The sequence below is a fragment of the Ochotona princeps genome, chromosome 15, assembly GCF_030435755.1.
Source record: "Ochotona princeps isolate mOchPri1 chromosome 15, mOchPri1.hap1, whole genome shotgun sequence".
Classification (NCBI taxonomy): Eukaryota; Metazoa; Chordata; class Mammalia; order Lagomorpha; family Ochotonidae; genus Ochotona; species Ochotona princeps.
The window spans coordinates 16,618,819-16,635,018 of record NC_080846.1 but is presented as its reverse complement, the minus strand read 5'-3'; the positions used below and the strand labels follow the sequence as shown (position 1 = coordinate 16,635,018).

General features: G+C 48.0%; 1 protein-coding gene across 2 annotated transcripts in view; it reads right to left on the bottom strand.

Annotated features, from left to right (window-relative positions):
• RBMS2 (RNA binding motif single stranded interacting protein 2) overlaps positions 1 to 16,200 on the bottom strand; it is a 74,225-nt gene that overhangs the window by 15,460 nt on the left and 42,565 nt on the right. For both annotated transcript variants that reach the window (XM_058673420.1, XM_004589678.2), the window contains 2 exons: positions 7,972 to 8,141; positions 747 to 805 (listed from right to left, as the gene is read on the bottom strand). In XM_058673420.1, the coding sequence (XP_058529403.1) occupies positions 747 to 805; positions 7,972 to 8,117 (205 nt within the window). In that variant the 5' untranslated portion in view covers positions 8,118 to 8,141. The remainder of the gene's footprint in view (positions 1 to 746; positions 806 to 7,971; positions 8,142 to 16,200) is intronic.

The window sequence follows — 16,200 nt, the reverse complement described above, 5'->3', positions numbered from 1 at the left end:
GGAACAGGAAGCAGCATCACTGGGAGATGGGAGGTGGGAGGGGGCTGGTGGCCTGGGCCCCTCAGGAGACAGAGTTATGATCCATGAGTCAGAAGTGAAGGGGAGAGAGGAGTTATGAGGGTCTGGCGGTCAACCATACGTTCCTCCAAACCAGGGCCTTTGCTACTTTGTAGCTGAGAATCTCAGGGGGAATGAGGTCCCTGTGGGTATCGTTTTTCTTCCTCCACTTTAAGAAAACTGAGGTATCAGGAATTAGGCTCCTTAACTGACCCACAGCTCAGCCCCATACTTCAAAAAGAATCCCCTCCCCTCTTTTCTAGGCACACCCCAGAAAAGCTGGCAGGGACTGTAGCCATTCCAAGGCAGGTGACCAGACACTGGCTGGGGAGGTGGTGAAGCCCTTCCCACTCCCACCTACAGCCCTTTCTCCTTCGTTCCTCGGGCTCCACCAAGAACTCCTCGAAATCCCAGGAAACCGCTCACCTTCAGAAAATAAAACCAACCAAATCCCCATGTGGCGTGAGGTGCAGAGAATATCTCAGGGTCACAGAGGGGCTGTGTGCAGTTGGCTGACCCAGAGTTTCCCAAACAGCATGTCAGCTGTAGCTAATGGGCACCACCCAGTGGTCTAAACACCCACCAGTTTCTAAGCCTGAAAACCTCACACTGCTGTCTGGCATGGCCCCCCAGGTCTCTGCACCCGGGACAGAGTGACGGCCAGCACTCTTGCTGCCCTCCCCTCTCACCTTTGCACTTGTTTGTGGTCTTGTCCAGGATGGCCTTGGTGGAGACGATCTTGCCATACCTAAGACAGACGAAATGGCCAAGTGAAGTTCTGGGACAAGGGCTGACAGGATAGAGTTCTGGGCAGCAAGGGGATCCCACGACTTTGCTCAATTCCTGCTGGGCTACTTTTCCTATTCAGATCTTAATAAAAACCAAAAAGAAATGAATAACAATATCATTCTTCAAGGGGTCATAAGAAATAAGGTAACTGTGGCCCCTATAACAGTGACACTTCTCTCCTTTCTTCCCTAAGATTCAGGACACCAGCTGGAGAGAGATGAGGGTCTTTTGGGGAAAGAAGTTTGGCGATGCCCACACAGCAGAGGGCAGAAGGGCACAGTGCCAACAGGAATTCCTTGGGAACAAGAAGTAACTGTAGATACTACTGATCTTCAGAAAATACCTTTCCAGGCCTGGCACAGTAGCCTAGCGCCTAAAGTTCTTGCCTTGCATACACTGAGATCCTATACACGACTGGTTCTAATCCTGGCAGCCCCACTTCCCATCCAGCTCCCTGCTTGTGGCCTGGGAAAGCAGTGGGACCCTGCACCCATGTGGGAGACCCAGAAGAAGCTCCTGGTTCCTGGCTTAGGACTGGCTCAAGCTATGGCCGTTGCGGCTGCTTAGGGAGTGAATTAGTGGACAGAAGATTTTCCTCTCTGTTTTTCCTCCTCTCTGTAATCTGACGTTCCAACAAAAATAACAAAAAATAAATTAATACAAAATCGTTGAAAAAAATACCTTTCCTTCCATGAAAAACTACACACATTTATCTCCTGTGACATCCCATTCCCATCCTCCTACTGTCCCCTGAGTGAAGGTCAACCTGAGCCCAACTGCCTGAGTTCAAATCCAGTTCTGCAAATTTCTAACAATGTATGATTTTTCAAAAACAAAAACACATTTATTTACTTTTATTGGGAAGGCAGATTGATAGGGAGAAGGAGAGACAGAGATCTTCCACCTGCTGCTTCATTCCCAAATGGCTGCAACAGCTGGAGCTGGAGCTGAGCCAATCAGAAGCCAGGATCCAGGAGACCCCTCTGGGTCTTCCATACAGGTGCAGGGTCTCAAGGCTTTGGGACATACTCCAGTTCTTTCCTAGCCCACAAGCAGGGATTGGATGGGAAATGGAGCAGTGACAGGAACCAGCACCTACGTGGAATGCTGGTGCTTGTAGACAGAGGATTAGCCAATTGATGTCAGCCCCATGATTCTTTTTTTCAACGATGTGGTTACTGGGGCCCAGCGCTGTGGCCTGGCAGCTAGAAGTCCTCGCCATGAACACGCTGGAATCCCATATGGACGCCAGTTTTAATCCCCGAGGCTCTACTTCCCATCCAGCTCCCTGCTTGTGGCCTGGGAAAGCAGTCAAGGACAGCCCAAAGCCTTGGGACCCTGCACCCACATGGGAGACCTGGAGGAGGTTCCTGGCTCCTGGCTTTGGATTGGCACAGCACTGGCCCGTGGCGGTCACTTGGGGAGTGAATCATTGGACGGAAGATCTTCCTCTCTGTCTCTCCTCCTCTCTGTACAGCTAGCTTTCCAATAAAAAATAAATAAATCTTAAAAATAATTAAAAAAAAAAGATGTACTTACTTATTTGAAAGGAATAGTGACAGAGAGGGAGATATTTTATATATATGCACCTTATACATTTATGTATCAGTTATTTTATATATTTATGTAATTATATATGTACATGGTTACATGTATAAATATGTATATATAATTATATATGTATATAACATGTATATATATATACACACACACACATACACATTTAAAACCTCCCTTCTGTAACTATTCTTTTCAAATATATATATTTGAGAGATTGAGATCTTCCCAAATGGTCACAACAGCTAGGGTTGGGTCAGGAACTCCACCCGGTGTCCCAGGTGGACAGCAGGGCTCCAAGCATGTGCGACTACCATCGTGGCGTTCCCAGGCACATGAACAGGGAGCGCCAGCTTTGTGTGATCTTGAATGAGATGTTTAAACTTTCTGTGTCACAGCCTCGTTATCTAAGGAACGGAGACAGGACATTGGGATTATGTATACTACTTCGTAAGCACTTATAAACTATTAACTACTCTTGTTATATTTAAGAGTCTTCAACTTAACTGCAAAACTAGCTTTTATTTTTCTGCCTTATTCTCTTTTTTTAAGGACGATCCACTGATTCACTCCCCGAGTGGCCAACAGCTGGAACTGAGCTGATCCGTAGCCAGGAATCAGGAGCTTCTTCCGGGTCTCCCACGCAGGTACAGGGTCCCAAGACCTTGGGTTGTCCTCGACTGCTTTCCCAGGCTACAAGCAGGGAGCTGGATATGAAGTGTGGGCTGCCGGAACACAAACTGGCACCCATATGGAATTCCGGCGCATACAAGGTAAGGACTTTAGCCATTAGGCTACCATGTCAGGCTCTTTCTGCCTTATTCTAACACTTCTGTTTCTTACTGTCAAGAATTGAGGGTGTTAGAGAGAGGAATGGAAACAAGACTGGGGTAAGCATTAAGAAAACCGTCTTGGGGCCAGCGGTATGGCTCTGTGGCTAAATCCTTGCCTTGCAAGCACTGGGATTCCATATGGGTATCGGATCATGTCTTGGCTACTCCGCTTCCCATCCAACTCCCTGCCTGTGGCCTGGGAAAGCAGTAAGGGAACGCCCAAAGCCTTCCGACTCTATGCTCATGTGGGAGACCCAGAAGAAGCTCCTGGCTTTGGAGCAGCTCAGCTCTGGTTGTTGTAACTACTTGAAAAGTGAATCAGCAGATGGAAGCTCTTTCTGTCTGTCTCTTCCCTCTCTCTGAAAATCTGCCTTTCTAATCAAAATGAAGAAATCTTAAAAAAAAAAATCTTTGGGTGGCTGTGTGGCTTAGCAGTTAAGACACCAGTTAAAATGTCTGTGTCATGGTTCAGAAGGTCCAGGTTCTGTGCCCGCTTTGGCTTCTGACTCCAGCTTCCTGCTGGTGCACAATCTGAGAGGCAAGGGTAGTGGCTTAAACAACTAAGAGGTCCGGACTGCATTCTTCACTCCCAAGCCCAGCTCAGTCACAGCCCTTGAATGTTGCAGGCATTTAGGGAATGAACCAGCATACGGGTGTAGAGAGAGCCTGTCTTGCTTTTTCTCTGCATCTCAAGGGAAAGAGAAAAAAAAAAGAAAGAAAGGAAGGAAGGAAGGAAGAAAGGAAGGGAGAAAATCATACAAAAACTTGATGACAAAGCAAAAGACAGGAAAACTGCACATCCTTTCAAAATCTCACTCTGGAACATTCTCTAAGAGGCCCATTTAAGAAATACCTCATTATGTTGCTTTGTTGGACTACTCTTCACTGATTAGAGCCAGATTTGTGATGATACATGTTAAATTGTAGATTTCTGTCTACAAGTGGAAATGCAAATGAAGGGGCCAGCGCTGTGGCTCAGAGAGTAAGGTAGCCAGCTGTGGTCATAGCATCCTGTCTGGACACCAGTTAGAGTTCCAGTTGTTCCACTTCTAATCCACCTCCCTGCTAATGTGCCTGGGAAAACAGCAGAGGATGGCTCAGGTCTTTGGGCCCCTGTACCTATGTGGGAGACCCAGAAGAAGCTCCTAGCTTTGGCCACGCCCAGCTGCCATTTGGGGAGTGAGCTGGAGGATGGAAGGTCTTTCCCTCTCTAATTCTGATTTTCAAATATATAAATTGGTTTTTCCAGCACAGACAATAAAACCCAGAAGTTACCGGATTTATTATCCTACAGGACACAAACTGCTAACTTCACAGTCTTAGCTCAAATTCTTCAGCATCTGTAAAAGCCAAGCTTCCCAATGCCTTCTGAACACATTTTGCCATCCTACAGATTCTCTCCCTCCTTGAGCTAAAGAAATCCTTGATATGTGCTCAGTCTACATCCATTTAACACTCAAGCTTTTTTTTTTTTAATATTCTGCATTGGCAGCTGTCATGTGGGGCTCCCCAAAACTTGACAAAGTGGAGTATCACAGATCCATAATTATACTGAAGGTGTTTCTACAAAAAAAAAACCCTCACACATTCCATTCTAGGATGATGAAAATATTAGAAAGACAGGAAAAAAATCACTAGCAAAGTGAGCAGCACAGAGCTATCTGAAAACAGCTGGTGGGGACTGAACTTGAGACCAATACCCCCAAAACAAGCTTTTTGTTTTCCATCTCTCCTCTCATCCCTGAGGAACATGCAATGATTGAATTACTTGTTTTCACTGCTTGGTGGCCTCTCACTGACTTTTTTAGTGAAACTTCTGTGACCCAAAGGATTAGACAGAATAAGCCAAACAATGCCCTGGAGGCTGGGCAAAGAGCGCATTCCAAGAGGGAGGGGAGTGGGAGAATGTTGTATCAATCTAAGCCCTTCTGGGCTGCATGCTTGGATTTTTCCCAAATTTTGGGAAGGGGGCGGGCCTGGGAGGAGCCTGCCTGTGGGCTGGAGGACACACACGCTCTTCGCTCTCCCCCCTCAAGGCCCCAGGGTGGAGCCTGCCTGTGGTCTAGCAGCCTGAGACTCTGAACTCAGAGTTTCCACTGCAGCTGGCAACAGCTGGGTCACTGCTGCTTCCTCTTTGGAAAAAGGAACCCCTCTGAGAGAACCCGGAGTTCCAGTCTTGAGCTCCAAGCCTCTCCTTCCGGACCCCTCCCCTCACCCCGGAGTTCAGGACCCAGGAATGTTCACTTCTCCTGCAACCCAGGAAGACACGTCGTGGACAAAAGCAGGAAGTCCTTCTGCCCGGGAGAAACTCCCTTCCTGGAAAGGCTCACAAACTCCCGCAGTCTTGGGGGCTCCACCCACCTGCTCCCTCCGGCCTGCCTGTCTCCTCCTCCCCAAGCTCTTCTGGCGCCAATCCTCGTTTGGCGCCCTCTGGCTTCTCCGAAGCTCCTTCTTGGGCTCCTTCCTTCTCTCTAGGTTGCTGATCACAACTATTCTCATCTCCTCAGACACAGAAAGCAGTAGGGCAGAGTAAAAGCCTACAAGCATAGTGACTCTGAGCTGAGTTTCCTCTTTCTCCTGGGTTTAAGAGGTCTGCAGCACGCATTTAGTACAACAGGTACAAAAACTGGACCTACACTGATATCACACTCTGTTGCCTCAAACGAACATTTCTGCCAGTTCCCATGACCCCTGAGAACGACTGGTCCTACAGCAAGTCCCCGGTATTCCACCTGAATACCTTTCTAGTAAGACATGCTGAGAGGAAGGAAGGGCCAGTTTTACTTGTGTGACCTGATGCTAACAAAACTGCATGTATGTACGCTCTGCATGTACCTGAAAAAATATCTCAGAGTAAGAGATTTCTATCAGACCTCTGCTGCTACACATTTTAGGGCAAAGGGCTCTCTGGGATCTAGAACAGCTGGAATTTACCCATTATGGCACAGGAATTTGGAATGGTTTAACTACTGCAGAACATTACTTAGTAGTATCTGCAAAGGCTGAGCAGGTATATACCCAAATGTCTCAGGGATTTTACTTCTGTGTATACGCCCAATGTGTACACACACTACCAGTAGATGCTGGTAAGTCTGCAGCAGCACCTCTTATATTCACAAGTCTCATCTGGAAACAACCCAGATATCCAATAGTAGAATGAGTATTGGTATATTGGTTTTTTTTTTTTAAAGATTTATTTTATTTTCATTACAAAGTCAGATATACTGAGAGGAGGAGAGATAGAGAGGAAGTGGAGCTGCCAGGATTAGAACCAGCGGCCATATGAGATCAAGGCGAGGACCTTAGCCACTAGGCCATGCTGCCGAGCCCGAGTATTGGTATATTGTTATGATGGAAACGTATAAAGCAATAATAATGAGGTCCGGTGCGACAGCATAGCAGTTAAAGTCCTCGCCTTGAACGCGCTGGGATCCCATATGGGCGCCGGTTCTAATCCTGGCTGCTCCGCTTCCCATCCAGCTCCCTGCCTCTGGCTTGGGAATGCAGTCCAGGACGCCCCAAAGCTTTGGGACCCCGCACCTGTGTGGGAGACCCAGAGGAAGCTCCTGGCTCCTGGCTTCAGATCAGCTCAGCTCTGGCCAATGCAGCTGCTTGGGGAGTGAATCATCGTATGGAAGATCTTCCTCTCTGTCTTTTCTCCTCTCTATATATCTGCCTTTCCGATAAAAATAAATAAATCTTTTTTAAGAGAAATAATAATAATGATGCTTTGTGTGGTGAGGATGTGTTCTATTACTCTGCCTTACTTTCAGTCTTCTTCCTCTAACATCCCCCCAAACATATTATGTAACACACATGCTTTCCCACCAGGTGAGACTGAACTGAGCATCTCTGCCCTCCAGCCCTTTTTTCCAGACTAACTGGGCTAACACCATGGTAGTTAAGGTTACCTTCTAGTCCAGCTCTACGGTGAGGAACTTCATAGGGAGAGGTGTAGGACAATTGATAGGATATCATTTGTATGAGAACTGAGTAGATTTCATTTGAATGAGAATAATGGATTGAATATATAAAACAAAGATATTTTCAGACAAGGGTGTGGAAACAATTGATGGGTTCTGCAGATAGTTTTATGGAAACTATGCAAGCTCTTCAGTGCTTTCTCCCTTATCCTACGTGACCCTCAGTCTATAAAAGCCTGATGCCACTAATAAGCTTTGGCTATTGACCATCACAGTAGTCTGTGTGTATTATCAACGGCTCCATAAACCAAGTCCACTGTAGCTGGGCAGCGAACAGAGAGGCCATCTTCTTGACCCACTAATCTGAGGTCTCCTCCCCTGAATCATTGGGAATATCTCTGGCAGCAGAAGCCCTTCAATGTGTATAATAGGCCAGGCCCATTTTGTTCTGCCCACTGCCAGTTCTCATGGCCTGCTAAGCATCATCTATAGAGATACTGAACATTCCCATTCAAGGCACAAGGTCAGCGGTCATTACAGTAATGCTAACAGATGAGTGGAGATGCTGTAGACAAAGTTGGACAGTGGGCTTCAGAGGTGAGTCCTGCCCTGGCTTACTTCAGAAAACACAGAAAGGTTTCGTTTATCAGCAGAAGGTGGATTTTTTTTTTTTTTAAAGAGAGGTACCAAGAAACCTTGTGACTATGAGTAGATGCAAAATAGCATTGCATTGATAAAAGTAGTTGGCAAGCAGTCAGCTTCACCAACTCAGCACTGTCCCTGGAAGCCCACCCAGGTGTACCACCACTTACGGCTGACACAGCTTGACAAGGTCCTGGTCAGTCGTGCCTGGCTGCAATCCTCGGATGTAGAGGTTGGTTTTGCTCAGCTGGTCATTTCCGTTACTCCCCCCGCTGCTGCTGTTAGGGGTGCTGTTGCTTGGACTAGGTGGTGCCATCTGCTGAGCCAATGACACATATGGCTACAAAGAGATACAAGGAGCAGTGGGTTAGAGGATTATATATAGTTAGATGTTGGGAGACAGGAAGGTCATTCATGGCTGCTGGGGAAAAAGTATTCCAAATATTAGTCCAATTAATTGCTTGGCAATGAACTGAACAGGAGAATGAGTGAGTGAAGAATTAAAGGAATTCCTCTGCCACAGAATAATATGCAACTGTTCTTATCTTTCAGGAATGGGAAGTTAAAATAAGACTGCTAGGTTTTGAAGAAAGGTACTTTCTCATTTAATACACTTTTTGAAAAAGATTTTTGGAGCCGGCGCCATCCTGCTCAGGTTAGGCATGTGAACAGGAACCTCCGCTCCATCGGCAGCTTGGCTGATGGGCAGGGTTGGGGCACAGCCCCAACTGCTTAAACAGCAGCTGGTGCCACCTTAGCTTGGGTGGTCAGAGTGCCTATCAGCACCGGACTTGATGGTGAGGAATGAATCCTGAGGGACTCCCAATGACAGGGCTACTGTACATGCAGGCAAGTGAAGGGACTGAGACGTGGTGGTTTGGAGGGGAGAGATTAGAAGATCTGTATGGGTCAGACAGACTCACCAACCCACATGGGAGTCCTAAGATGGGTTTGTTAGTGCAGTACATCGCTGACTGCCACACGCCAGTCTACAAGAAAGCTAGGGCTGGGAGCCTATGTAGCAGAGCTAGATCCCAGTACCTGACTGAGTATCAGAACAGCAGACAGGTCACATTAGGCAGGACCATGACACTAACCAGTATGCAAGAGAACCAGGTCCAGGGGTAGATTCTGCAGGGGATATGTGGGCCCAACCCTATGGAAATACAAGGTCCGCTGGTTAGCTTAAGAGTTGAAGTGGTGGGCCCAGTACTGTGGCCTAGCCGCTAAAGTACTCGCCTTGAAAGCTCCGGGATCCAATATGGGTGCTGGTTCTAATCCTATCCAGCTCCCTGCTTGTGGCCTGAGAAAGCAGTCAAGGATGCCCCAAAGAGTTGGGACCCTGCACCCACATGGGAGACCCGGAAGAGCTCCTGGCTCCGGGCTTCAGATCGGCTCAGCACCAGCCATTGCGCTCACTTGGGGAGTGAATCACTGGATGGAAGATCTTCCTCTCTGTCTCTCCTCCACTTTCTATATATCTGACTTTGCAATAAAAATAAATCTTTAAAAAAAAAAAGCTGAAGTGGTGATGGGCTGAAGTAGGTATCATCATGGAACCCGCCAACACTCATGGGTACTGGGGCCAAGAACAGGCTGAGGAGGTCTAGGCTATAGCACCTGCATGAGCATCCTGAAACAGGGTGTAGGGCAGGCCAGGCCACAACATTCACCAGCCCATACAAAGGCCAAGATGGAAGGGCATTCTATGCTGGGCAAGAGCCTAGCACCTGCTGGTACATGTGCTGGATCTGGGAGGGGGCTGAGTAGGGAACTTGCGAAACTCCACTGCGGGGTCATAGCTCCCACTGATGGGCACATGATCCAGACCTGGGAGTCGGGCAATTGGGCAAGGTAGCTCCATCCGTTGGCAAGTGTGTGGGTTGGTTCTGGAAGGGAACGAATCGGGTAGAGTTGAGCAAACCTTAGATGACTGGCAAGTGCAGAAACCAGGCTGGAACGCATGTCATGCTGGGCTAGGCTAGGCTGTCACACCTGCCAGTTTGCATGAGCCAGGGATGGGAGCCGACTGAGTAGAGCCAGGTGCCAGCGATTGCCAATGAGAGTTGGGACTAGGGGCAGGCCAGAACAGGCCAGGCTACAGCATCCAAAGGCAAAGGCTGAGACAGGTGAGGGACTATGCCAAGCTGGGTCAGAGCAACCAATGGCCCTGTGCAAGATCTGTGACTGGGAACAGGCCTGGCTGGGGAGCTAAGGGGACACTCTGGCTGGGTTGGGGTTCCCACTGGGTGAGTGTGATGGCTTGAGTGGGGGCTGCCGTCGGGTCTGGACATGGCCATAGTGACTTTATGGACTGGGTCTGAAGTGAATCAGACTGGGCCAAACTACAGCACTCACTGGTGCTCATGAGAACCAGGGTGGGTGTAGGATGGGCTGGGCTAGGTCTCTGCCCCTGCTGAGCCATGCGTGAGCTGTGTCTGGGTGTGGGTCAGGTTTGGCTGGGCTATAACACCTAACAGTAAGAACTGGAATGTGTGAGGGCCAGTCAGGAAAGGCCACTGTGGGACAGGAGGTGGACTGAGTAGGGCTGGCCCGTGCTCCCTCCAGTGGGCATAAGATCTGACATTTGGAGAGGTTCTGATGGAGGAGCCTGGGGAACTCCTCTGTTGGGACACAGTCCTTCCAGTTGAGCACAAGAACCATGATAGGCGGTAGCCCAGACCAGGCCAGGCAATGGTACCCCGCCCCCCAGCATACATTTGACTCAGGTCTGGGGCCTGTTCATACCACCCCCTGGTATACCTGAGCACCAGAATGGAATGTGGGTTGGTCTGGGTAGAGCCGCAACACAAGCCAGTTCACAAAAGGGCCAGGACTAGGGGCTGGCTGTAGCCCCCACCAGTATGAGCTGGAATTGGGGGTGGGCTGGACCCAGCCAGGCTACAGCACTTTCTGGCAAATGCCAAGGTGAGGCGAGCCATGCTAGACTGGGCCACAGTGCCTAACCAGTGCACATGAAACCCTGGGGGGGGGGGTGAACCTGTTAGGGAGGCGGCGTGGGACTTCCCTACTGGACCACCATTCCCACTGGAGAGCGTGAGAGCTGGGATGGGGCAGACCAAGCCAGTCAGGGCTACAACATCTGGTGGTCTACATGTGAGCTGGATCAAGGGAAAGCCAGGCTGCGTTGACTGTTCCTATTTGCGCATACACAAGACAGAGTGGATGTGGGTTGGTTGGGTTTTGCCACAGTATCAGCTGGCAGAGGCTGGCGGGGGGGGCAAATTTTGTCAAGTTACTGCAGAACTACCTGGGTTGCCACTCTGGTTGGTGAGCATGAGAACCAGGACTGGGGCAGGCATGGCTAGACAGAGTGTGCTACCCGCCAGCAGGTTTGTGGGCTGGATAGTGGGGCTGGTTGGGTTGAACTGGGCTTCAGTGCCTATTGACATTTTTGAGAGCCGAACAGAATGTGGGACAGACTGGAACAGTATGCTGTACATATCGGCAAGCAAGGGAACCAGGGCAGGGGGCGGGCCTGGTGGGGGTTATTGTGGGTCGCTCCAACTAGGCTGCAACTCCCACTGGTTTGTGCGAGGGTTGAGTGTGTGGTGGGCAGGATTGGGCTGGGCTCCAACATTCATTGGTTTGCATAGAAGACAGGGCTAAAGACAGAACTGACCCAGCAACTGCAACTATCAGTGCATGCGAGACTGTGCCAGAACTGGCATTGTCAAGTACACACAAAAATCAGGTTTGGGAACACCTCAGATGAAGTTTTTGTTGGGATCATCCCAACTGAATCACTGCACTCAGAACCCCAACCATGGAAAGAATTGCAGGTTCCATAGTCTAACTGTGGAGTGCAGATGTCAGAGCCAGGCCTCCTCAGTGGCTTGGATGGAACAGTGGACAGCATATCCAGGTGCACATGGAGGATATGGCAGTACACTGGAGCCTTCAGAGGACACCTGGTACCACAATAGAGGATGCAGGACAGAACAAATTGGTCAACTACCCCAGCCAAGCGTTGGCCGTGAATACCTGGGCAAATAGAGACTCTAAGATGATCTATATTAACCAATGGATTCCGGAAATATTTTACCATATTTAGAGTGGTGAGATCAGCAGTAATTCTGAACTGTTGAACTATCACAACCTCTTGAGCAGAACCCTTGGAGTTCGTCCCACATCGGGGACCCTGGGATGGTGTCAGGTAATTGTCCTCCATCCCAGGATATGGAGGCAATTGGGAGGCTGGATGTGGCTTCTCCTCTTGTCCTCCAACCCCCAGACGCAGGAAGGAAAAAAAAGAAAGGAGAGAATGTGGAAATGGTGGTCTCACTAACTTTTCTGTAGCCTTTGACTCTTCGCACCATAATCAACTATGTAAAAATCATGAAAAATAAAAATAAAAAAAAAAGATAAAGATTTTTGTTTATTTTTTTGAAAGGCAGAGTTACAGACAGAGAAAGGTCTTCTATCCACTGGTTTACTCCCCCAAAAGGCCACCATGGCTGAGGTGGAGACCTGGAGCTTCATCTGGGTCTCCCACACAGGTGCAGGGGTCCAAGCACTTGGGCCATGTTCTACTTCTTTCCCAGGCACATCAGCAGGGAGCTTGATTGGCAGCAGAAGAGCTGGAACTTGAAAGGGTTCTTGTATGGGATCTCAGCACTGCAGGAGACAGCTTAACCTGATACACCACAGAACCAGCCCCAACAATGGAATTTTTTTTTTTATCACACAGATGTTTCATAACATGATTAATATGTGTAATTTAATAAAATTGGGTAATGAGACAAGACTAATCAAATCTAGGTTCCATTAAAAACTAAGGAAAGGGCAGAGCCTCTGGTTTGAAACCTAGATACTCTGCTTCCAACCCAGCTTCCTTCTAAAGCATACCCTGGGAGGCAGCTGGTGACAGCTCAACTACTTGAGTTCCTGCCACCTGCATGAAAGACAAGGATGGAGTTCCAGCTTTGACCTGGCCAGTAGAAGCTTACACTCTTTCTCTTCCGTGCTTTTTCTCTTCCTCTTTCATTTATAAATATATGAAATATAAATATATTTTATATATATTTAAACATTTATTAGCTTTATTGGGAAGGCATATTTACAGAGAAAAGGAAAGATAGAAAGATCTTCTCAATCTGCTGGTTCACTTCCCAAATGGCTGCTACGTCTGGGGCTGAGCCAATCTGAAGCTAGGAGCCAGGAGCTTCTTCTGGGTCTCCCATGTGGGTGTAGGGACCCAAGGCTTTGGGCTGTCCTCCACTGCTTTTCCAGGCCACAGGCAGCAGAGCCCTGTGGTGAATGTGTGAGGGTAAGTGTGTGGCACAGCAGTTGGATGCCCATGATCCACACTGGAGTCACAGGGTTTGTGAGCTGGCTTGGGCTCCTGACTGCAGTTTCATGCTAATGCAAATACTGGGAGGCAGTGATGATGACCCAAGCAATTATCTGTCTGTCACTCGCATGGCAGACCTGGCTTGTGCTCTTGGCTCCTGGCTCCAGCCCAGCCCTGGCCTTTGCTAGTATATTGGGGGTTGGGGGGTGAAACTGTACGGGAGCTTTCACTTTCTCTCCTACTTGTCAAATAAATAATTTTTTTTTTAAATCAGAGATGAATAGTGATGTCTGCTATTGTCATTCATTGTCTTATACTTAAATCTTAGTTTTTAAGACATTTATTTGAAAGGCATAGTTAGAGGAATAGATATCTCTTCCACTCACTGGCTCATTTCCCAGATGGCTGCAATGACCAGTGTTGGGCTGTGTGGAAGCCAGCAACCAGAAACTTCATTTGGGTCTCCAAAAAAGGTGGCAGGGGCTCAGGGACTTGGGCCATCTTCTGCTGCTTTCCGATATGTCTTAGCAGGTTGCTGGATTAGAAGTAGAGCAGGGCTTGGCAGCGTGGCCTAGTGGCTAAGGTCCTTGCCTTGATCCCATATGGCCGCTGGTTCTAATCCCGGCAGCTCCACTTCCTCTCTATCTCTCCTCCTCTCAGTATATCTGACTTTGTAATAAAAATAAAATAAATCTTAAAAAAAAAAAAAAAAAAAGTAGAGCAAATGGAACTTGAATGAACAGCCATATGGATTACCAGTGTTGCAGGTGGTGGCTTAATCCACTAGGTCCCAACACTGGCCACAAAATAAATAAATCTTTAAAAGAAATAAATAGATAAATAGATAGATAGGACCTGTTTGGTATAACTTCCTTCTAAAATGCTTCCTTCATATCCAGATCCTATTTTTGTCTCTTTTTGGTGGTAGTAGGGAGGGACTAGAGTAGAACAGGAGAATGAACAGGAATAATTAATATAAAAGAAAAAAACTTCCTCCAAAATATATGCTTACTGCGATATATGCCTCTTATATTACATTTTTTTCTTTAAGATTTTTTTATTCCCATTATAAAGTTAGATATACAGAGAGACAGAGAGAAAGCTCTTCCATCCTATGATTCACTCCCCAAGTGACCACAATGGCAGGTGTTGTGCCGATCCGGAGCCAAGAGCCAGGAACCTCCCCCAGGTCTCCTACGCGGGTGCAGGATCCTAAGGCTTTGGGCCATCCTCGACTGCTTTCCCAGGCCATAAGCAGGGAGCTGGATGGGAAGTGGAGCTGCCAGGATTAGAACCGGCGCCCATATGGGATCTTGGAGCTTTCAAGGTGAGGACTCTAGCCACTAGGCCACTGCGCCGGGCCCTATGCCTCTATGCCTCTTATGTTTCATACCCTTGATCTTACAGCAAGCTTCAAAATAAAAATATTTTTGTTTTTAAAGATTTGAAAGTTATAATTACAGGAGAGATCTTCCATTTATTGGTTCACTTCCAAAATGGCTACAAGCTTCTTCTGGATCTCCCATATGGGTACAAGAGCCTAAGAACTTGGACCCTAACCTGGCACAGATATGTACAGCTGAGCACACTGGCTCCCTAGTAGGGAGGGAAGCTCAACGAGCTTCCAGAACCACCCCATCCTGGAAGTTAGGTGTTTTGACCTGCTTGGGTGCCTGTAGCTTGGCTGCGTGGCTCCTCCCAGAAGGGCCCCATGTAGCCTGAGTGCCAAAGGCACTGGGCAAAGCTGTAGTGCACCCTTGGGCTGTCCAGTGGCGCACCCTCACGGTTAGAAGGTCTTGATTTAGAGGGGGATGATGGGATTGCACAGGTGGTAGTGAGAGATGATCTGTGGTTTTTATACTCAAGTTAGGAATTACAGCTGAGGGACTTCCACAGATAACTCCACGACATGTGTATGGCAGTGAATACCTGGGCAAATGGAGACTCTAAGTCAGCCAGTGGAGTCTGGAGAGATTTCATCATGATCGAAGTGGCAAGATCAGCAGCAATACAGAACTCCTGAACTATCAAAACCACTTGAGCAGAACCCCTGGAGCATGCCCCACATTAGGGACCCTGGGATCGTTGGGAGGCTGGGTGTGGCTTCTCTTATCTCTCCCCTGCCTCCAGATACAGGAAGGAAGAAAGAGAATGTCAAAACAATGGTCTTATCCACTTTCCTCTAGCTCTTGACCCTTCATACCCTAATCAAATATGTAAAAATGATCAAAAATTCTCAAGGGCCCGGCAGCGTGGCCTAGAGGCTAAAGCCCTTGCCTTGAATGCCCTGGGATCCCATATGGGCGCCGGTTCTAATCCTGGCAGCTCCACTTCCCATCCAGCTCCCTGCTTGTGGCCTGGGAAAGCAGTTGAGGACGGCCCAAAGCTTTGGGACCCTGCACTCATGTGGGAGACCCGGAGGAGGTTCCTGGTTCCCGGCTTCAGATCGGCGCAGCACCGGCTGTTGCGGCTCAGTTGGGGAGTGAATCATAGGACGGAAGATCCTCCTCTCTGTATATCTGACTTAGTAATAAAAATAAATAAATCTTTTAAAAAGTTATCAAAAATAAAATTCATACAATTGAAAAAAGAACTTGGATCATACTGTGCTGATTTCCCAGGCACATCGCCAGGGAGCTGGAGAGGAAGTGGAGCAGCCAGGACTCAAACCAGTGTCCATACGGGATGCTGGTGTTGCAGGCAGCGGTTTTATCTGCTATTCCCCAATGCAAACTCCCCAAATAAAGATTTTTGCTCAGACTAAACTATATACAGGCAGATAGTTCTCTGTATTATCACCACACATACTTACTAGTGTAGGCCCACTTACACAGCCTACTCCTTGGCACCATACTTCAGCAAAGAATAGTTTATCACCACCTTCTGAGCTAGCCTATTCACTCATCATTCTACTGTAGTTAATAAACCTTTCATTTTTCTTGTCCCCTCCCTTTGCCAGGAGTAGGATTTCTCACATAGGACACTGAGTATGCCAGAGAAGTATCCATCATTCTCTTGTAATAGCAATGATAAAAAAAAATTAGTGGTGATGGTCACATGATATAGGCAACCAAGACAGCAATGT